The sequence below is a fragment of the Numenius arquata genome, chromosome 10 (genome assembly GCF_964106895.1).
Source record: "Numenius arquata chromosome 10, bNumArq3.hap1.1, whole genome shotgun sequence".
Taxonomy (NCBI): domain Eukaryota; kingdom Metazoa; phylum Chordata; class Aves; order Charadriiformes; family Scolopacidae; genus Numenius; species Numenius arquata.
Genome location: NC_133585.1, coordinates 15,605,688 through 15,628,168, shown reverse-complemented (window position 1 = coordinate 15,628,168; position 22,481 = coordinate 15,605,688). Strand labels below are relative to the sequence as shown.

Below are 22,481 nucleotides of genomic sequence, written 5' to 3'. Positions count from 1 at the left end.
TTGTCAACTCCCGTAGACAACCCTTGGAGCTGAGGGTGCTCAGCCCCTTCCAGGAACACGCCTCAGCCAGCTCTGAAACGACACATTTTTCCCTCCTTTGGCCCACCAAAATAGATATAAACCTTGGCAAGCCTTACCCAGGCAGAGCTCTCAGTGCACACGAGTGGAAGTTCTGCTGTAGCATGGACTTAAGTGAGTTTGAGCATCTGCTTAAACTTAAGCACAGCCCTAAGTATTTAGCAGAAGGAAGAGGCTGGCAGCCAGAGCCTTTCCTGGTAGACACCAGCACACGAGTCCCAGAGCTTCAGGTCTCCTACTGGCATCCCTGGCAGACATGCGCCAGTCAGGAAGTCAACAAATTGGAACCACTTTACCTCTCATCAGTATTCAAACATGGGAAAAAATATCCAGTGAGACTGGCCCAAACCGGCAGTTCTCCTGAAGATAATCCTCTCATTGAATCAAGCAAATTACAACTCGAGCATTCCCATAATTTATGTATACAAAAAACAAAAGAGCAGAACCTTGCAAACTGACGTTTAAAAGCTCTCCATGAGCAAGATGGGACTGATACATTTCCAGTGAAATACTGCAGGTTCTCTAATACAAGGTAGTGGAGATGGTTACATGAATTTTGGATTTGCACTGTCCCTTCAACACTTTTGTGTTCTGTGAGGAGCCTTCTGGCAGCTCCATATTGCATCCAAGACACATCCTTTGTGCTCCCAGAGGGAACGGGGAGACTGTGAGAGCCAGTATTTGGTATTTTAGGAGGAGAGCTGGGTATCTTGCTGAACAGGAAGGCAGGAGCTCTTGGTCGAATGAGCCACTGACCCTCCTTCACTCTCCCCACTTCTAAACCAGGTGCTTCCTGGGTGCCTGTTGACATTTTGGAAGTGCTATGAAGAGCATTATGTAAGTGCTTGTAAACAAACAACAAACATATCATTGGAAAGACTATGATATGCTTATTTTATCTCAATAAAGCTATCCCGTATTCAGGCTTAGGGAAAGCAAAATCTTTTCTTTTATGCTCCTCCAGGGTACTAACTTCGCAGAAAGCACTGACTTAAGGTTAGCTGCCTCCGTAGTTTTCCACAGATGTTGGATGAAGAAAGACTAGCTCCTAACCAGAGGAGAGAAGTGGCTGCAATTTTCCAAGGTAATCAATGCTGCTGAAAAATCTCCCTGTTGGACGCTGCAGGGTACAGGCTTGCTCTTCCCAGGCACCGCAGCAGGGACTGGGAAATGGACTTCCTGTGGGATTCTTCCTGATCATTTACTCTGAAATATGTCCGCTGTCCTGCTCAATATTCTCTGGTTGCATGGTTCCAAAAGATACTGTCTTCCTGAACAAGACATGATGCTTTGTCTTTAAGTAATAGATACACTCGTTGATTAAACTTCTGTAAAGATCCTGGGTTTCGTCCAAAACTCAATGGAGCTAATGGGATTCTTTACCTATTAAATGAACTTTGGATTTCCTCATGCACTTTTAAGTTCAGAGCTGTAATCCCTTGACTTTTTTACTTCGGCTCCTCGCAAAATTATTTAACAGCTTCCCATTATAAAGTTTAGATTACACTGTCATAGTTTTCAATGCTGTACCATTAGACTGGGTTAGCACTGCCAGTATGAACCCACGATTTTAATAAATTTAGGATTTTTAATTTGAGCTGCAAATTTGTTTCAAGCTAAAAGTTGGGATGAACTCACTGGACCTGGGAACAATTTTTCAGTTCTGTCACTCACTTTCTAGGTAAAGTCAATCAATCAATCAATTTTTTTAATGGATTTTCTTTTTCAAACTGGACAATTCAGAACTATGGTTGCAAAGACAGCCCAGGCACGAATGCTAAATGAAATCAAAGCTCACTGCTATGCAAGTAAACTAATGGCAAGGAGTATTACTCCCAAGGAGACAAAAGGAAACAAAGAAAATAACATTAAAAAAGCAACCGGGAGTGAGAAAACCTTGTGTAACACACAACCTCCTTCTCTCCATTATACAGAGAAGTGAGGTCAAAGCACCCGTGGAACTCAAAGGTGCCAAAATGCAAATGCAACAGATGGACTCCAGGCGGTGTCAGGTTCAACCAAGCTTTGACGAAGGCTGCAATGCTTTGTCCAAGCAGTGTTTGAGGCACAAGCCTCACTTCTGGAACCTCCCCACTGCCTGACAGGAGATACAGATGAATGCCATGACCAGTGATTAACAAGAACGAAAAGGGCCAAATGCCATTCTGGGTAACATTGGTGTAAATCCAGCATAAACGTATCAAAGTCAGTGAGAGTGATGCCAGGTTTGCACCAGGCATCACACACTGACCTGCTCCCCCAAAACATGATTTTGAACACCCCTAGAGGGCAAAGATCTGCAGGAAGGTCCTGAACACAGAGTTTTGCTTGGCTCTGCTCTCTTTTCTGGTCTGCTCAGAAAGCCTGAATGACTCCATTATCAAAGTAGAGTTCAATTTCTGCAGGAGGAGTTGAAGGTCTTTCATTGTAGCCTCAGCATGAGTAACACCTCCAAAGCCAGACTGAGGGCTAAGGCCCAGATGGGCAACCCAGCGCTGGAGTGTGGATAAGCTGGAGGTGTCCCGAGATGGGCTGTGGGAACATCTGACCACCTCCTGCCATGTGTTACATCAGAGGCGTAAGATCCATTATCAAATGGCCGGTGAACGCTCGTGCGTTTGTCTTCTGCCAGAGGTCACACACGACAGATCACTACAGACCTGCGTTTTAGAGTTTCAATCAATGGCTGAGGCGCTCAGAATAAATCTCCAGGTCTGAGAGCATGCCAGGCCACCTGTGGCCACAGGAAAAGCATATCCTGGCAACTTTTAAACTAGTTTCCCAGATCTTGCTGTACAAATGAAGTGAGAGATTTACTTTAGCATTTGCACGAAGAGATGTAATGAGCAGATTCATTGGGGGACAATTTCCATGTTTAACAAGTTAATACTTCCAGCTCTTTGAAATGGTCAGATCAGCCAGTTTTAAAAACCTTTCAGTGCACTTCTGCGCACTTTGAACGGGGATGCTTTTTGGGAGCATGAAGCAGATACGACGAGGGTCATTCTGAAGCCTACAAGTCCCAAAAGCCTGTCCAGCACTGATGACACATGAAGTATGAGAGGCTTCAGAGTCCTGCGAGTGTTTGGAGAGAAGAGCTTGATATACGCCTGTCCAGGAGAGCTGATCCTGCCTCAGTAGACGGCCTCTTATTCTTGTGATTTTTACATTCCCAGCCTGGGAGGGAACTCCCCTGGGATTTTCCCCAGAAGGTAGCAGTGACCAGTAAGGAGATCAAAAGCAAGAAGTGGTACACGAAAGACCCACTTTTCCTAGCAGAGCCCTCAGGTCCAGGCCCACATTGTCTGTGCCGCTATCGATCTATTTTTAACAAGCCACCTACACTGGAATTTGCTCAGAGCTGCCCCTACCCAACCAAATGCTCTTCTGTGTCAGGTAACAGTAAAAGATCTGCTGATGGTTCAAGGTAAACATGCCTAATGAGAACTACGTTGGAAGAAGGTTCAAAGCTTTCTAGTCATTGACAGCTGAGAACATGAAATTCAGCAAGTCATTACAACAATACGGCTTGCATTGGTCTTGATGGGCTCAAAACCAGAGTCTTCAGAATCCCACTTCTGCCATTTCTTGACCCAAACTGTAGAGCCACCACGTCTCCATCAGAGCTGTCACCCTACCACCCGAGAAATGAGGTTGCTGCCATGATCTGAGGATGAAAGTAGCACAACTTCTGGTCATTTCCTGTGCAACCTGCTCTAGATGGACCTGCTTTGGCAGGGGGGATGGACCAGATGATCTACAGAGGTCCCTTCCAACCCCGTATCATTCATCATCATTCATCATCATTCCGCGAAAAGGGATTTTATCTGGAAAAGGAACATGGCCAGGACCACTGCCGAAATGTTTCAGTGTCTGACGCAAGTGGATTTATCCCGTTTACAGTAGCAGTGCTCAACTCTGCTCTGCATGGACCCATTGTCAGCATTAGTCGAAGATGAAACAGATGAAGGAGGAAAATCGATGGTGAAGCCCAACATGGAGCCTAGGATGATGACTTAACATCCCAACTGTTTCCAATGATGGGAAGACAGTAGGTGGATCTCCACTCCCCCCCTTCCCCAAATACACTTCCCCTCCTTCCCCAGAAACCCACAGGCAAGGTCTGTATAAAGTGCAATACATCTGCTCTAGAAGGTTTCTGAGTCACTGTCCCTCTTACTAAAGTACATCCACAGCCCTGAGACACAGATTGATGTTAAGAGCCACAGTGAAGTCAGTGTGACTACATGCAAAGACATTATATCATGAGCATGTCTATTATTTATAATGAAATTAAGCTGGCCAAGATAATTAATGCTATTAATATCTGCACAATGATGAGCACAGTATGACTAGATAAATAGGCAGAATTACTTCTTATCTGAAATATCCTCCCATTTGACTAGTAGGGTGAACCCAAATATACACAGAGAGGATAAACAATTTGGTATGAAGCGTTACTGTTGTTTTTAATTATCTAATACCTATATATCAGGTGCTGAAGAGGCAGAACTACTTGTGCTACAGTCTGGGGTGCTTTGACAACACAGGCCATGCCGCAGTTTGCTAGTAATATTTCAACATGAAAACCAGCTTGGGGGAAGGGGGAACTGAGGCAAATTGAGACATTTTCACACTGCAGATCTTGCACATTCTTCCACAGAGCAAAAACATTCAGGCAAACTCTATAGTATCTGGCAGGACCCCGCAACTCAACACACCAGGCTCCATCGCCTTTTACCATGCCTGTCTAATACGATAGTACAGACTCCAACTGAGCACAATAGGCACAAAAAGAAGAGAAACAGTGACTTAAGGGCAGAGCTTCATCATGAACTTCAGCCTCTTTTATCATCATCAACAGAAGGCACAATTTTAACTGAACTCCTAGGGAGGAGGAGGAGGTGGAATTTAATTTGCCTTCCTATGAGAAACTGAGAGCAGAACACTTCCACTTGACCTCTTTAACCTCCTAATCTCCCAGGACATTCACTGCATACAACAATACAACGTAAATGGATCTATAGATTCACTGTATTTCCTAAAGAGATGGTCTCAACAATGGAAGCATTTTTCAGATACGCATCCATCTAATTTATTGAAACAATGGATTTGGGAGGAGTTGGCCTAAAAATTCAGTCTATGCAAACCTGTTTAGCTGTTTAGTTCAAAAGTATCACAGTGACAAAGTTCTGCCTCAGATAAAAATCTACACGTATTGCCCTAAGTAATTTTCCGTCTTTGCAATCGTACAGTTTCAAATTAAATCATCTTGAAAGGAGCCATTTGTGCTGCTTTTTTTTTTAAAGAGAAAACCAAATTCCTATTTAAAACCACACAGACAACATAGAAAATAGGACGTAAATTACACTACAGAAATTCCATTTTAAAATATTTTAAGAAAAAGACACAAACCCATAAATATCTAAAAGATGAAGTCTATAAACACAAATCAACAATCCAATTTTTACTTGCAGTATGGGCGAAGCACTGCAGCACATACAGAAGACTCTATAAAAGCATGAACTACTCAACAAACCCTGGAACATGCAGCTCAGCACTAAGTATTAAAGAGACAGCCTAGTTGTGTTTTTTTTTTAAGCTTTCTTACTGAATTTCTGCCTTTATCTTTTTTTTTTCCAATTAAAAAAAAGTCAAGGGCTTAACATCAGGGTAATGTCGTTTGTGTGTGCTTCTTAGAAACCATTACTGAAGCAGCTCTTGTTTCATAGTCTGTTTATCTTCAAACTTATATTTAGAAGTACATTGTAACAGGGTGAGCTGCTCCCTGATTTATTTTTAATTCGAAGATACTGTCACAAACTATGTTTGTGTGTCACAGAATGTGAAAACTAACACTAGATGCCAAGAAAGCTTAAGCACTACCAGTTACCAACAAGCTGATAGCATTAGGTTGTTAGGTGATTATAGTTGCTGGTAACTTTGAACACAGATATGATTTAAAGCAAAGACTAAAACTATTAAAAAAAATACATTTATCTCCCCAAGAAAATAAGTTACATCCTAAATTTGAAACAGCATGCTGGGAAACAAAGGCAGGGCTGTACCTAAAAAAGGAGAGTCAACTGAAAAGAGTATTATTAAGTGATTTACCTTGGCAACAGCTTTGCTTTCAGAATTATTGTTGGAATCCTTAATGCCATTTAATGAATCTCGTCTCTGTGGGCAAGGCTTCTTTTTGCGCGGTCTGCCTTTAAGATTTGGAGCTGAAAATTAATGGAGAACAATTTGAGCACATTGTCTTATACTGGATTCTTAACAGATGAAAGCATAATAAATAATTCCACTACAATCAGTCACAGAAAAGTACACATCTGTCTACAGTAAATGCTTATTACGAGATTCCCATCCTCCATGGGTTACATCTTGACACGCTATACGTTTCTATAGAATATCCCCCAAGGCTAATCTATTCTACTTTCACATAACTAATTAATATAAAGTCAAACACTGGTCTCCGAAGGACCCGGAGAGAAAGCACAAATATTTCTCCATGGTACAAGAAAGAACAAAATAGAATATTAATAGGTAACTTTGCATTAATCAGCCTGCTGCCTTTATTATTTCTAATCTTCAAGTAAGAGTACTAACTACTATTTCAAACTTTGGGGAACATCTGGTTTTGGAAACATTCTGAAATATTGAAATTCCTTACAGCTCCAAGAAATGTTTATATATCCTGTCATTCTTGTCAAAGTTCTTCTAAAAAAGTAAAAAAAAAAATAAAAAAAATTACCCCCGAGTCCTGAAATGGATCAAGAAACCCCTTAACAACCAGTTCTGGAAGTTGACAAGTACTGAAATAAGTGATTGATTGTTTCATAAGGGTTACATACCACACATATATATTAACATGAATCACTTTCAGTTTTGTCCAATTCTTAAGATAAAACAGCTCTGAAATAATACAGTGACTAAACCCTAACCATGCTGAGCCATACGTAGAATGGGATATGGATCATCATAAAAAATATCAGAGTCATCTTTCAATAGTGGTATTACAATATAAATTATGATCACATATAGAAATAATAGATGAAGCAGATGTTTGCTCATTATTACGTGTCCTGCCTGCTTTCAGATTTAAAAATCAGCCTCTGACTACTATGGCAACATTTAAAATGATAAACAATCATTAACTAATGACTGTACCAAAGAAGATAATTTCCTTTAAACCTTTAATTTCTAGGTAACCATTGTTTTCATTACTTAAAGGGATGATTAGAACAATGTCAGAAATCTAAACACCACAAACCTCTTGAGTGCCTCCTAATTGTTTCTAATCTTACATTTGTCACACAGTAAGCCAGTGGTTTCAGGACATTTTACATTTTAATTAGTTTGCAAACACAATAAAGGGTGCTAATTTGATTTTATAGTTTGAGTAACAGTGTCATATTTGGTCTGTTCAGAGAAAAAGAAAAGCTGTGAGTTTAAAACCAACAGTCCAAAAGACATATCCTTTTTCTTCCCCCAACACTGGCACATGATAAATATATACATATATATGCATGTGCGTATGTGTGTAAGTCCATATTTGTGTATATATAAAAATATGTTTATCTCCCTATAGAAATATCTCCATCTATCTCCAGTGAAGCACATTCTGCTCACTGAAAGTACTGCAGAAAGCAATTCTGAAATTGTCATTGGAGGCTAACATGCAAAATCAAACAAAGAGAGAAAGAAATTATTACCCATTCCAGTCGACAAACATCTGCCTGATTTATATCTGTACTCATGAATGCTACAGCATGTGACTGCGCACTACGTCGCTGGAAGTCTCGACTTGGTGTGGATGTCAGTCTTACACAAAATGAACACTACGAGTATTTGCTCCGTGCTTACAAATCCCCTCCCCCAGCCACTCCATTACTCATATAAACAGAGATGAGCGACTCTGCGGGAGCGTGGGATGAGCTCCGAGGACTCCAGCGCCAGCTGCCAGACTGCCAGCCCCGGCCACGCCGCCCTGCCTTATTTATAAACCCCGCTCAACCCTCGCTCTCCCACCTCCTCCCCATGCTTACTGCTTTTTGTTTTTCACAACCTGGATGGGATGGACAGATCCTTGACCATGCTTAGCCCCTTCTTTATAAAGGTACTGAAGAAAGTAGAAATGTTCCCTCAATTTACTACACCCTAGCAGACGTGTTAAAACGTTAGCCTTCGGATGAATGGATTCCTGACCCGGTCCAGCCAAGGGCCAGAGAGAGATGTGGTGCAGCTAGGATCAAATACGCTTGCATGTGAATAACTTTTTCTTTCTTTCTTTTCATAAATAAACTACTTCAAGGCTCAATGTTTTCCAAACATACTTGTTATCCTGAGTTTTGGCACTGTACTTTGTATCACACTATAAAGCACTCCTAATGTTTTGCTAAAAGCTTTCAAAGCAAGAAGGCATTTGTTCCTAAATTCCAGGTAGATTGAGCTTGCATATAAACACTGTTTGAATTGGAGCCTTCCACGGCAGAACTGGCACAAACCCACTATGAAACGGGGTATTTGCATTCTCCCTGTGGCTCAGGAGCTGCAGCTGGGAAGGTCTGTCTGCAGCACACATGAGGACCGTCCCACACGCCGCGCTGTACGACTTCAAATCACTTTAAATCTCATTCCAGATCAGATGCACAATTAAAAAGAAAGCAGCAATAGGAATTAATACCAGAAGAGAAGGCCCTTGCCTCTAGTATCTACTCCGTAAAAGAAAACATTTTAAATAGTTCCAGTCACACTTGAAACAAAGCCATTAACATTTGCTCCCTAAATCATTATAAATAAATGCATTATTCGAAGATTATTTATATTTCAGCTACATCCATTTTGTTCTCTTGAGCTAGGAAATATGACTAAGAGCGACAGAATAATTTACAAGTCACATACTTGTTTTAATTTTTTTCATTTTTTGTTTCATTTATGACACTTTCATAAGTACACTGCAGATTTCTTGACTTTGTTATGCATAATTATTTTAAAGCAATTTTACACACATGTTGTGGCTTAGTCCCAGTCAGTTTTCCTGATGACATTGGATGTTCAGTATATACTGTACAGCTATTTAATATCCCATGCTTTTCTCTGCTTTCTGGTGGAGAAGGACTTCTGGCATGACTACCTGAGGATATCTGAAACAATTCAATTTCTTCACGTTTACGCATATGGCTTTCAAATTCATTTTCTGAAAGAATTTGTGGCAGTGAGACCTGCTAACTTGTACATTCCCAGGTGGTGAGAACATAAGCAAAGCAAATTAAAGCAAAAAACTGAATAAATAAGTACAGAAAAAAGTTTGAATGTATTTGCCACCTCTTTAGTCTAAGTGTCTGAAACAGGAGTATGAGAGATACGACACACTACCAGCTTAAATACTTGCTTTCTCATGCATTTGACAACATGTTTGGGTTTTTTGTGGGGCTTTTCCCTTTCTTTCTTTCTTTTTGCTTCCTGATATATCTGAAAGAGGGGAAACCACTGAAATGTCCACTGGAGCCCTTCATGGGCTGCTGGGAACTTTTTTTGCCTCTAATTAAGTGTGATTCAAAGAATGAATATTAGCACAGCATAGGCACTGTGTACGGTCGAGGTTGGGATGCAAACCAGAACACCCCCGTGCCTGCAATCTGCAGGTGACAATTGCCCAAACCTCCCAGTTCAGATCTCCAGAGGCGAAAGGGCGTTCATCCACTTGAAGCCCACATAGGCCTGTGCCTTGCTGACTCAAGGAGCTGCTTCTTGAGACTACAGCTCATCCCAAGTTTGCTAATTATCACAAAGGGCAAGTTCATTTAGGAAACAGCAACGCACAAGAAATTATCTTCCCTGCAAAATCTGTAGGTGCGATAGCAATCTAGAGCCCAGCAGGGAAAGCCACTTCACCTGCTGAGTCCTGGCAAACGTTTCAGGTATGACCAGGTAAAACACAGCCAGCTGCAAAAGGCAGACAGTATGAGTTAACACTCCTTGTGTTTGGAGAGCTGGAGGAGCACAGGGGCACGCTTCCCTCCTTGGGCTGGTTATCCTTCCTGTATACGTCACCATCGTGCCTGTTACCTTTACCCATCAACACGAGTTCAGAGGGACCATTTCAGCACTCCTTGGATGCCAGTTTTATCTCAGCATGTTGCTTCCCTGTCTCCCTGAGCTGCAGATCCAGCCGGTGTCACTTAAACAAACCTGTCCCTCAGAGCCCCACCAGCCCAGCTGGCCCGCAAGGCAACCACTGCCACCTGCAACGCTGCCTGCTGCTGCAGAGGATGCTGAGGGTGTCACAGGGGGTTTCACAGGGAGTCAAGCAAGAATCCAAGATGAACGAAGACCTAATTCAAGTGCAAGCATTTGTAACTGTAAAGAACAAAAGGTGTGATTATTAACTAGTATGCGTGTGGTGTGGATTTTGGTTTTCAGCTGACTACTACTTGATGGTAAAAGTCTCGTGCTCCCAATTAAGTGAAAGTGTGTGAAATGGATATGTCATGAATATCAACAGTGACACAAGCCATGATGACAACCGTATCTTCACAACTCTTCCCATTCTGGAATACCTCTTATTGCCATCTCGGTTGTGAATTCTCAGGGAAAAGAAAATTATTTATGGGAATCTGCCCAGAGACAGGAATGTTTTCTTCCCCTCTGTGTTTTAAAGGGTCCCTAGGTGTTGTCTGGAAATAGGTAGTCACCACAAATCACACAGAGATTGCTGCTTGCCGTTCGACACGAGGGATCAGTATTTCTCGGAAGACCATGAAACCTTATCTCGTGATTGAGCGGGACACAAGGAGACTGGGCAGGAGAAAAGAGAAGAGGAAACAGCTTGTGCCTGTGCCGGTGGAGTGAGAGAGGGAGAAGGGGAGCTGGAGCGGTGGAAGATATGCCCCCAGCCCACTCCTCATGCACCGCAGGGTGGGAGAGATCTCATTTGGAATCACACAGTTCCCACCCCTGCCTGTGCCACAGCTGGCTGCCCCATGCTATGCCAGCCTCCGACGTGCTATGGCAGTAGGGTGCCACAATCCTGCTGCCGAGCTGTTCCTTCCCCTGGACATGGTGCTCTGGGGTGAGAGGGAGGGGAGCAATGCCCTCAGCTCTTCCTGCTCGGATATGGGAAAAAACTTCTGCCAGCCACAGTCATGCTGAGCTCCTTCCCAACACCCCTTGGGCTGTCTAGGAACTCCTTGCCTACCTGCAGGAGAGCAAAAGGAGGAGCACACAGCCATGATCTTCATGAGTAAGGAGTGAAAGGAAAGGTGAGGTGCAGAAGCTGCTACTGCCACCTCCTCTGTGCAAATCCTCACTCACATGCACACCTGCCTTTAAAAAAAGCAATTAGACTCCTATGTAATGTTACTGCCCTCCATAATCTGAAATTAATATTTAATCACTCTTTTCCCCTTCCTAGATGGAAAATTGTACCTCGCCTCCTCCTCCCCAAACCTTGGCTAAGCTCTGCACTGCCAAAACACCCGCAATGCCCTATGTGTCTTTAATACAAACTGTCACACCTGAGAGCTTAAATGCAAACCCTGTGTTATGCATGGCATAGAGTAAGATTATCTACAGACGTAGATTGGCAAATCTTTGCTGACTAAAATGTGCCCCAGGAAGAAGCTGATCTGGTGATCCCAAAACCTGTTCTTGTGAGCTGCCTCTGGACCACCATAATCACACAAGGACAACACAGAGGCACCTGCAGCAGATAATTACAGACCAGGTGTTGGAGATAAGCTCAGTAGCAAGTTCTGACACACAAAGCAAGAGGCACACAGAAAAGAGAGAAGCTCAGGGTTAATGCTGCTTAGGCCAGCTAGATGGTTCCTCAAAGCTAGAATCACAAAACAGCATGATTGCTCAAAAAGTTCATCTTCCCCTCCAGCGCTCTCATCAGCCTGTGCAAGCATCAGGATATTGTAGGCGATCGGGAGAGGGAGAGAAGGTGAGCAAGGAGATGGCTACAACGCCCAACCTCTCAGAAAATTCATAAATTCATGTGGCCACTGCTGTCCTGCCACTACCACCCTTAGCTGCTCAATTTTCAGGGACGCTGCTAAGCAGGACATGGGAAACAGGAGCATTTCCAAGCCCTGCCACCTAATACAACTCCCATCTCTGGGTTAAACCCAAGGATGGCAAGTTCTGCGCTGGAGAAAGAGAAGTAACCAAGAACTGGAGCCACTGAGGTCAGCCATGATGAAACACTACATATCGTGGAAAAGTGTAGGCTGCCACAAGAAGACAGCACCTCCACCAGCAACCTTCTTTACCTGCATCTGCAGGAAGGGGAAGTGATTGCTGGACTTCCATCTCCCTGTTATCAAGTCACCCGAGTCATGTTCCTGCCGAGAATGCAATGTACTATGTACACACAGCCAGCCCTAGATCCACAAATAAGTCAAGAGACAATGGCTGTGGTTTTGGGGTACCTGACTTTAGTGGGCTAGTTACAGTAGAATTATCTCTTTTTTAGGAATCTGATTATCATTGGAAGTCCAATGAGTTCAACCCTCCCCATAACACTGTTCTCTAGATGCACATATTTTGGCTGATGTAAAAGATGTGTTGTTATAGGGAGGGTGTTAAAAAAAATAGTGGCCTTCACACAGCTGAGGTCAAGCTATGTTGGCACTTTGTCAAAATCAGTGGTGGAGCCAAGAGTTTTTAATGAGCCTGGAATGCATTACCTCATTTGTCATACCTGGATCACTTACTCATGCTGAGTCCAAAATAACCTTGGACCTTGTTGGCTGCTCAACAAACCATGTAAGTAAACAGTACTGTACTCATGCCTAAAACATGTACCTTTTTCTTGCTCGCTCCACATTACTTATTCTAGAGAACATCTAAGCAATTGTAATGCTCATGATCAAAGTTCTTGCCTCTTCCAGGCCTCTCTGATCTGCATAACTATTTCCTGATATGACTTTTGATTCTGGCTTGCTGGTACTCCGGTTTCTCAGAAACACTTCAAAAGTGGGAGAAAAAAAAGAAAAACGGAAAGAAAAGGGAAGGCCAGCCATTGCCATATTTTGCTGAGGAAAGTACCAGGATAGCTGCTTGGCATTGCTAATGCACCTACAACTTACACTGCCAACCATGTTTTTGTGACCATGTTTCTGTCCTGTGGAAAGATGAAGGAAGGAACAACAGCATTTTTGCCAACTGCAAGAGCATAACAACACAAAAAACACAACTAAGCTTGTAAAAATGTCCAGGGCCACCAGCAAAGAAGGGCCAGCTGAAGATCTGGGTCTACATTTAGGGTGGGCTCACACAGTCAGGTGAGCTCTAAACACGAGAGGTGGGAGTGCACCAGAGGGAGATAATCACAAAGCCGGGATTAAGATGGAGCACTGGAAGGTGCAAGAAGTTAATAAATGGGTATGTAATGTGGGTTCAGAAGAGAAGTGTGCTTGCATGAAGCGAGCTACAGCACACCTGCTAAATGTATCAACAGTCTCTCCTCCCTTTAGGACACCTCGCAGAACGTCTCCTCACAGAATCCTTTTGCACTGTGCCAGTCCTTCATATGTCTTCCAGTCTTCACACGCGCAAAAACCGAGATACCAGAATGCTTGGCCCTAAGCTGCAAAACCATCAGTAGATACAGAACAGACTAGGAGACTTTCCCTCTCAGGCAGGTGGAAACGGCAGGATGTGTCAGATCACAGAGCTATTCATGATTTAGGTGCCAAACAGAAGCTGGAGGTGACATGCGGAGGTGCCTGGCCATCAAAGTCAAGGTGAGAAGACCGGTCCCAGATCTCCAGAAAATCCACAAACTGACCATGCCCGCTGGCAGGTGGCAAATAGCTGGTTGCCGAGGACACCTCTAAAGCAGCCTGGCAAAAGTTAGTTCTTGGCTGAAAAATATGCTTACATGTTGCACCTTTTAAAATGTAATGAATAGAAAGTTAACAGTTTTAATGGTTTTAACACTTACCCCTCTAGGGGGCTTCTGGCATTCTGCAATATCTGAAAGTTAAGAAAAGCATATTGCTATATTTAAGCACGGTCTCAACAACTGTTCAAAGGTTAGTTAATCTCACATACTGTTCTGGAGTCCCAGCTGCTTCCTTGATTTCCTCATCACCTCCATCTCTTTGTTTTCTCTCCTTCACCTCATTCCATTTTCTGCATCCTGAATTCATGATCTTACATTTATTTTCCTTTCACCCCTGAAAGTTTATTTAAAAGCTTCTGCCTCATGGAAACAGGGTTCGAGAAGGAGGACCCGGGGCATTTATCGCCCAAGGCACACTGAGCAGAGCCAGTGAAGAGAAGCAAGTTGCAACCAACCTAATACTGCATCAAAGGCTCAGAAATTAAAGTGGCCAGAAAATAAAGCAAAATATCAGACTATACTAAAAAAACCCAGACCTTTGTTTGGAAACAACAGTATCAACTGAATTTGGGAAAACTCTCTACAGGATCTTACGTACACCTGTAGAACTCAGTGATGAGCACCTACCAACAACTAAAGGTCTCATTGAGCTCTGGACGTCATACATCCCCTCCACAAACACACACCTCTTGCTTACTCATGCTGCACATAAAACAATTTGAATATTTAAACTATTTTTACTAGACTTTTTCTAAATGCAAACACTTGTTTATTCCTTTCTATATAACTGAACATGCCAGACCTGACCTGGAAACTCCGGAGCACAGCAGCGAACAACCTTGCAGGGAACTCTAAGGATCCACGCTGCTTTCTAACCCACCGGGAGAAAGAGCTGACTTGTGTAGCCATTTCTGAAAGTTTTGTTTTGGAAATGAGATATCCCATGCTCCATGTGGGGAAAATCAATTTGCTACCTCTCTAAAGAAAACATTCCTCATTTGGAAATAAGTGAAACAGACACTTCCTTGTGTGGATTAATGTGGAGACATATGACTTGCTGCAGACTGTTGTTTTGACCCCCCTTCTGACCAGACAATCTCTGAAAAAAGCAAAAAGGTGGTATTTTTCATGGATTACAGTTTCAGACTAGCATTGCTTTTAATAGAAAAGTTAGAGGCATTGCAAATACCAAGTTGGTCAATTATGCCAAAAATTGAATGTTTTTCATTTCCATGGAAGACAGGGACAAGATTCAGGACAAGGCTTGTAGTCTCATTTTTTCATGTCAGCATGGCTGGAAGTTAACACTTTTGCTTGATAAGGGCTTCTTTATGTCCTGCTGACTAATCTGTGTTTTAAAAAAAATGGAAGAAGTTTGTGGGGTTTTTTTGACAAAATCTATACATGTGTTAGAAATTATGAAGTGCAGTAAATTGAAAAGGGAAGCTGAAGACTTCAGAGAAAAATCTATGCCTGACAAATATGTGACATTCAAGTAGACCTTAAAGCAAAGTAAAATAGTAATAATAAAAAAATCCAGTGTAGGCCTATTACTGGCTACAGATGACAGGATTGTTATTAATGATTCAAAAAGAGGCAGAGGTGTTTGGTAAATATTTGTTCCGTATTTGCAAAGAAGCCAGATGATAGGCTTGCAAAAGAACATAATTAAAGCCAGTCAATTGACTTGGTTTTACAGAAACCAGATCTTAAAACAACAGAAAAGAAAAACAAACATAGCACCTTATTTCATACTTTGAAACTATAAGCTTGGTTAGGGAAACTAGCTACATGCATGGAACTTACCTGCATTTCAGCAAGACAGCTGATTTAATACTAGATAACATTTTGATTAAAAAACAGCACTACATAATTTTTTTCAAGCATATATTAAATGGATTAAGAACGGGCTAAACGACAGAGCTAAAAGCAGGCATCAGTGAAGAATTTCTATCCAATGAAAATATTACTGGTGGGATTCCACAGGGGTTGCTCTTCGCCTTGCAAGTATTCAACATTTTCTTCAGTGAAATAAATACAAGGTCCCTGACAGTAACATTCACACTGACACAAGGACTTGTACAGTTCTAACACTGAGTCATACAAATGAGTCATCAGAAGGAAAGATGGACCATAGAAACACAATACTCTTCAGTAGAGCTCCAGCATGAGACCTTTGAGCAAGGACTACAAGTCCCACTGACCAAGCCAAGGGTGACACTTCACAGGTCACCCCCCACTGGAAATTCAACATACCCTGGTAGGAAGATGCTGCAGCCAAAGAGAGGTCTGCCTTCAAGGGGGAGGCCTGAATAACTCAAGCTGGGCTGGGTTTGAGCAAAAATGACTAAAAAGTGACTCCACCAGGTAATCCGAGTGCCTCAAAAGTGAGAAAAAGCTGGTACTGCGAAGTGAGGAGGCATAACCAGGCATGCTGAGGCACTGCAGTCCACACACGTCATCTAATGCCAGTGCGTGCACAGAGGCACACGTATGACCAGCTCTCAGAAGACCTTTCAGGAAAAGCCTGAGCCAGGCACAAGCTGGTGTGCACAGCGCAGGAAGAAATGCATGCGATTGTCTTTGTCAAGACACGCACCCACGAGTGCTGAGAGAACTGGCAGATGTTATTGCTGAGCCACCCTCCATCATTTTTGAGAGGTCTTAGAGAACAGAAGTGCCTGAGGACTGGAGGAAGCCAAATATCACACCAGTCTACAAAAAGGGCAAGAAGGAGGACCCAGGGAACTACAGGCCAACTAGTCTCACCTCTGTCCCTGGGAAAATAATGGAGAGACTCATTCTGGATGTCATCTCCAAACACATTCAAGATCAAGAAGTTATTGGAAGTGGTCAACACGGATTTACCAAGGGTAAATCATGCTTGATCAATCTGAGAGCCTTCTATGACGTTATAACTGGATGGCTGGATGAGGGGAGAACAGCAGATGTCATCTACCTTGACTTCAGCAAGGCTTTTGACACTGTCTCCCACAACATCCTCATTAGAAAATTAAGGAAGTGTGGGCTAGATGAGGGGGCAGTGAGGTGGATTGAGAGCTGGCTGTGTGACAGAACTCAGAGGGTTGTAATTAATGGAGCAGGGTCAAGTTGGAGGCCTGTAGCCAGCGGTGTCCCCCAGGGGTCAATACTCGGCCCAGTCCTGTTCAACATATTCATCAATGACCTGGACAAGGGGACAGAGTGTATCCTCAGCAAGTTCGCTGATGATACCAAACTGGGAGGGCTGGCCGACACTCCAGAGGGCTGTGCTGCCATCCAGCATGACCTGGACAGGCTGGAGAGCTGGGCAGAGAAGAACCTAATGAGGTTCAACAAGGGCAAGTGTGGGGTCCTGCACCTGGGGAGAAAGAACCCGAGGCACCAATATAGGTTAGGGATGGATCTTCCGGAAAGCACTGCTGAGGAGAAGGATCTGGGAGTCCTGGTGGATAGCAAACTTTCCATGAGCCAGCAATGTGCCCTTGTTGCCAAGAGGGCCAATGGAATCCTGGGATGCATAGGGAAGAGTGTGGCCAGTAGGTCGAGGGAGGTCATTCTCCGCCTCTACTCCGCACTGGTCAACTCACCAGTGTTGTGTCCAGTCCCGGGCTCCCCAGTTCCAGAGAGACAGGGAACTACTGGAGAGAGTCCAACATAGGGCAACTAAGATGATTAAGGGATTGGAGCACCTCCCTTACAAGGAAAGGCTCAAAGAGCTGGGGCTCTTTAGCCTAGAGAAGAGAAGGCTGAGGGGAGACCTTATCTATGTTTACAAGTACCTAAAGGGTAGGTTGAAGGATGACGGAGCCGGACTCTTTTCAGTGGTTTCCAGTGATAGGATGAGGGGCAATGGGCACAAGCTGGAACATAGGAAGTCCCATTTAAATATGAGGAAAAACTTCTTTACAGTGAGGGTGATAGAGCACTGGAACAGGCTGCCCAGGGAGGTTGTGGAGTCCCCTTCTCTGGACATTTTCAAGACCCACCTTGATGCAGTTCTGAGTAATGTGCTATAGGAAATCCTGCTTTAGCAGGGGAGTTGGACTAGATGATCTCTAGAGGTCCCTTCCAACTCTGACAATTCTGTGATTCCGTGAAGACATGGGACTGGAGCTGAGTGTCCCGCCTCAGCCCTGGGAGGGCCAGGTCCGGGCTGCTGCCAGGAGATCCTCGCCGCGGCGGGCGGCTGCAGCAGCCTGGCTGGCTGCAAGGAGGAGGCGTCCAGCTGTCTGGCTGTGGTCCTTGCTCAAACAGCTGTTTCCCTTCTCCTTCGGAAAAAAGGTGGTGAACTGGATGAAAGCATTTGCCGGTAATTTTGGCCAATGAGCCACTACTTGGGGTTCATACCAGATTAGATGACTCAGTGGTTCTTCTGGTGAGAAACTGCATGAGTACAGGATCAAATAGAGTGAAGTACTGTGCTGTGCAGGACAAGGAACATGAAGACCTGTAGCCTTGATTCAGCAAAGTATGTGCCTAACTTGTAAAGACCTCGAGCATGCAAAGACCTCTGATGACCTCACTGGGGCTACTCACATCTTTGAGGCCGAGCCCGTGTTAAGCATGGAACACGACCAAGCCAGCATGACTCTCTCTGTCACTAACGAGAAAGAAGCATTCAAGCCCTGCACAAAGAAATCGTCATATCTCATCATGAAACACCACATGCTCGGGCAGCATCACAGAATCAGACATGCGTTCATCAAGTTTCCCTTTCCTTCAGAAATCTGCAGTCAATCTCCAGCCTCCAAGGCCTCTGCCCCCAAAGGTCACCTCCTGGGAAGCTGCACCCGGTGGATGGGGGCTTTGCTTTCTGTAGGAGGGTCACAGCAATGCTCAAGAAGCGCACGTATGACTTTTCAGAATAGTCTGGGTTAAAAAAAAAAAAAAAAAAAGGGAAAAAAAGTGAAGAGAGGAAAGAGTGAGCAGGCACAAACGGATTATGTAAGACAAAAGCAGCACAAACGCGGCAGCGAGAGGTGAAAATGTCCAGCGAACCCATGCAAGTCAGCCCGTCTCATCGAAACTCAGCACAACACCCAAGGCAGGCTCCCTATTAGAGGCTTCACAAAACAAAAAGGCAAATAAGAGCACACAGTAAATCCTAAGGCGGCTTTCCTAGCAATATTTCCTTTTCTCTCCAGTAAAAGCCAGCATTTGTGAAATTGCTGTCGAGCCGAGTCAGCAGTACCCAATGGAGACGTGACCTACATACCTCAGAAATACAATAGATACGTAGCCAGTCGTATCCACGTAGATAGGCAGATGAGATTGACTGGTAAAGGATGGACACTGTGCACGAACCTAAACAGGCAGAAATTCATGCAAGAAGCATAAAATGGACGGTTTCCTGAGACCTTGCTTTTGGGAATGATAACGGCAGGTAGGAAACCATGATCATCCAGTTGTGCACAATGTGAAAATAACAAGTATCTTATTTAAATCTCTTGCATTTCCGATTTGTAACTGATTGTGTAAGAAAGAAAAAAAAATATTTTTTAGTGCAAGAGGATTATAATTTTCTTTCATTTTTTTTTCTTTGCACTTGATCATTGCACTGGGAAGTAATAAAAATTTGTTAGGCATAATCAACCTGCATGAAGGTATGAGTACAGTGACGTGCAGAAACTAGGGAGTAAGCCCCCACCTCAATGTCTACATTCAGCAGCCACCACCATGAGGACTACACGATGTGTTAGGTGGAGACAGGAGCAGCGGCCTCAGCCTAAGCCTGGCTCCCACTCACATCTCCAGGTCATCACCAACTTCACCAGCAGCAGTTGGCTTGCCAGGCGCCATGAAGGGGTTCAGGAATACCTGTGCTTCCGCAGAGAGCTCGGGACAAAGCCCTCGCACCCCTGGGGACCTGCATGCACCTGAGACAGTGCTTTAATGCCGGGACGCAGAGGTGATGGGCTCTGCGTTGCTGAGCAGAGCTGGGATCTGCACTTTTTCACTGGTACAACACAGCAGTGGTAACTCTGGTAACTTTGTCAGGCTGTGTACGAGTAGAGAAAAGGAATCCGTATAACCACCAAAACACCTGAAAAACGGTGGTTTTAAAGTCCTGATGGTAAAATGATGTGCCCAGGTTTAAAGCAGTGCAGACTTTGGGAACTCAGTATAATCGTCCCAAACATCAACAAAAAGAATGGAGCCCATCTCTGTGATACAGCCCCAGTAAATCTCTAGCACTCAGAAAAATCCAGATAAAACCAAGCTGTATTCCTTAATTTATCTGAGCAGGGCAGGGTTTAAACTAAATATGAAGCCGGTTGTGCAACACTCTTTCGTAGTCAATACCGGTTCTTAGGAAATTATTTGAGTGAATTAAGTGGAAGGACTATTAAACAATTTACACACTTCCTTGTGTTTCAGATGTCTAATTATAGCTGTGTTTGTCTTTCCCCGCAGAACTGTTGTATACCACATGGTATGCATATTTCAGCATCCAGCATTATTAACTCATGACCGACTGTCAGTTGATCATTATCTAACACATGGGGTCTGCAAAAAAAGCCTTATTTGGGCAAAAGCAGACTGCTGACCTGCTCTTGCTGTATTTTCCCCCAGAAGAACTTCAGTTGGATTATTATTTGCTGTCAATGGAAACTCAGAGGTTACATATGTGAAATCTGCAGACAGGAAAATAAATCCTTACCGAGTTTAAACACTTAGTTGATATTAAAACCATTTCCAGCTTGGTTAGTTTAAAGAAAACTCTCAGTTGCCCTCTAGTGTCACCTGGCCGCCACGCCAGGCAGCCCGCCTGCTGTTCGCCACAGCCAAGGTCACCAAAATTTAACCTGTTTTCATGCGGTGAGGTTTACTATAGGTGTAATATTTCATTTAAAATGGTGAGGGGGTATGCTTTTCCCTCCTGGAAATTTGAGGGCTTGGGCCCCTGGCAGCCCAGAGCCTGCGTGATGTTCAGCGCTGTAATTGCGGCGTATGACACATGGGTTTTATGAGCGAGAATCTCTGAAATCACTCTGCGCGCTGCACTCCATAAAGTTCATTCATAACTAAAAATAGACTAATGTACAAACTGATTTAGCATTATACTGAAGCGAAGGAACATAGAGAGTCTGCAGAATTCCCTAATATGGAAGAGAAGCTGAGTTTTCAAAAGCAGCAGTTTATTTGTTTCTGAAAATGGACAACATATGTAAAAGATTTAATATATAGAACCAGGTGTATATATAGCATCGATCTTCATATGTGCCCATTTTCGTTCTATATAAAGACTTTATACAGCCTGAAACTATAAATTTAATAATAGATTACTAAATTAAGTCTGCACAATCACTTCATAAAAAAAAATCATTTCAATTTAAAATACAGCTGTAGGGGTTTGGACAATTTCCTGCATAATAGAGGCCCATCCCTGAAATGTAAATAACACTGGTATTAAAACAAGTCAATCAGGCACATCAGGAAAAAAAAAAAAAGGTACATGAAAACATAAATGCATTTTCCAGCCTATCCTAAGTAAGGATGCCAAACCTTTATTTTATTCGATTGCTGCTTTGATAAATCACTACTGCTTCAGCTGGCTTTTTTTTTTAAATCTTTTTTTTTTTTTTTTTTTTTTTTTTCTTTTCCCCAAATGTCCTGTTTTTCCTAAGAGAAATCCAGGGCTGGGTAAGTCTTAACATTTTGAATACACCACACCATCAGGGTTTTGCAATAAGAATTATTCAGTTCTTTCCTGTATAACGTCAGCATTCTTAAAATTCTGTTACTATAAAATTAAACAGCGTGCTCTTCAGAAACGCATGACGTTGCCTGCTCTGTTTTTGTCAACTGCAATTGTGCAATTTAAAAATTCTCTTATTTCTCAATGCCTTTTCCCCAAACAAGTACCTTTGACAGTTATAAGATTACAAAAACAAGTTAGACCTTTTTTTTTTTTTTTTTGAAACTTCCAGGCCACCTGTAATAGTATTGACAGATTACACAGTAAAAATGGCAAACATTACTTTATTTGGTATATATCCTAAGTCAATTACAAGGCTTTCTCTTCTTAATTTGACAAGACTGAAATATCACAAGAAGTGCATATGGCAATTGAGAAAATATAATCAGGGAAAAGGCAAAGTGAACATTTGAGAAGACAAATTATTTGATTTGCATAAGCAGATATTTGTAAGGCATCTCCTTTCTCCACCGCCTGAATAGCACTTTCCAGTTTCTCTCTCTCTCACAGCGTAGCTCACAAGCTCAGTAATTGCCCTTTCTACCCCAAAGTGCTGTCCCCGCTGGCGACAGGAGGCTTTTGCCAGCAGCTGTGGGGCTGGGGACCACCCAGTGATGCTGTGGGGCACCGTGAAGAGGAGACACGGTGCAGCTGGGCAAGGAAGCAGCAGGGTGGTGGTGCCACCCAGTCCAGGGACCCTGACCCAGTGGCTCCAGCCGCACGGGCTGCACCAGCGTCCCCACTTTTCAGGGGATGGCTGTCTCTCAGCTTCAACCTAAGCCAGGGCCCTGCAATACTGAAATTGCTACCAAAATAATAAAGGGGGTATTGCAGTCCTATTTG

General features: G+C 43.3%; 1 protein-coding gene across 2 annotated transcripts in view; it reads right to left on the bottom strand.

The window, feature by feature from the left end:
• Positions 1 to 22,481, bottom strand: part of ARID5B (AT-rich interaction domain 5B) — a 119,998-nt gene that overhangs the window by 28,606 nt on the left and 68,911 nt on the right. For both annotated transcript variants that reach the window (XM_074154774.1, XM_074154773.1), the window contains one exon: positions 6,193 to 6,305. In XM_074154774.1, the coding sequence (XP_074010875.1) occupies positions 6,193 to 6,305 (113 nt within the window). The remainder of the gene's footprint in view (positions 1 to 6,192; positions 6,306 to 22,481) is intronic.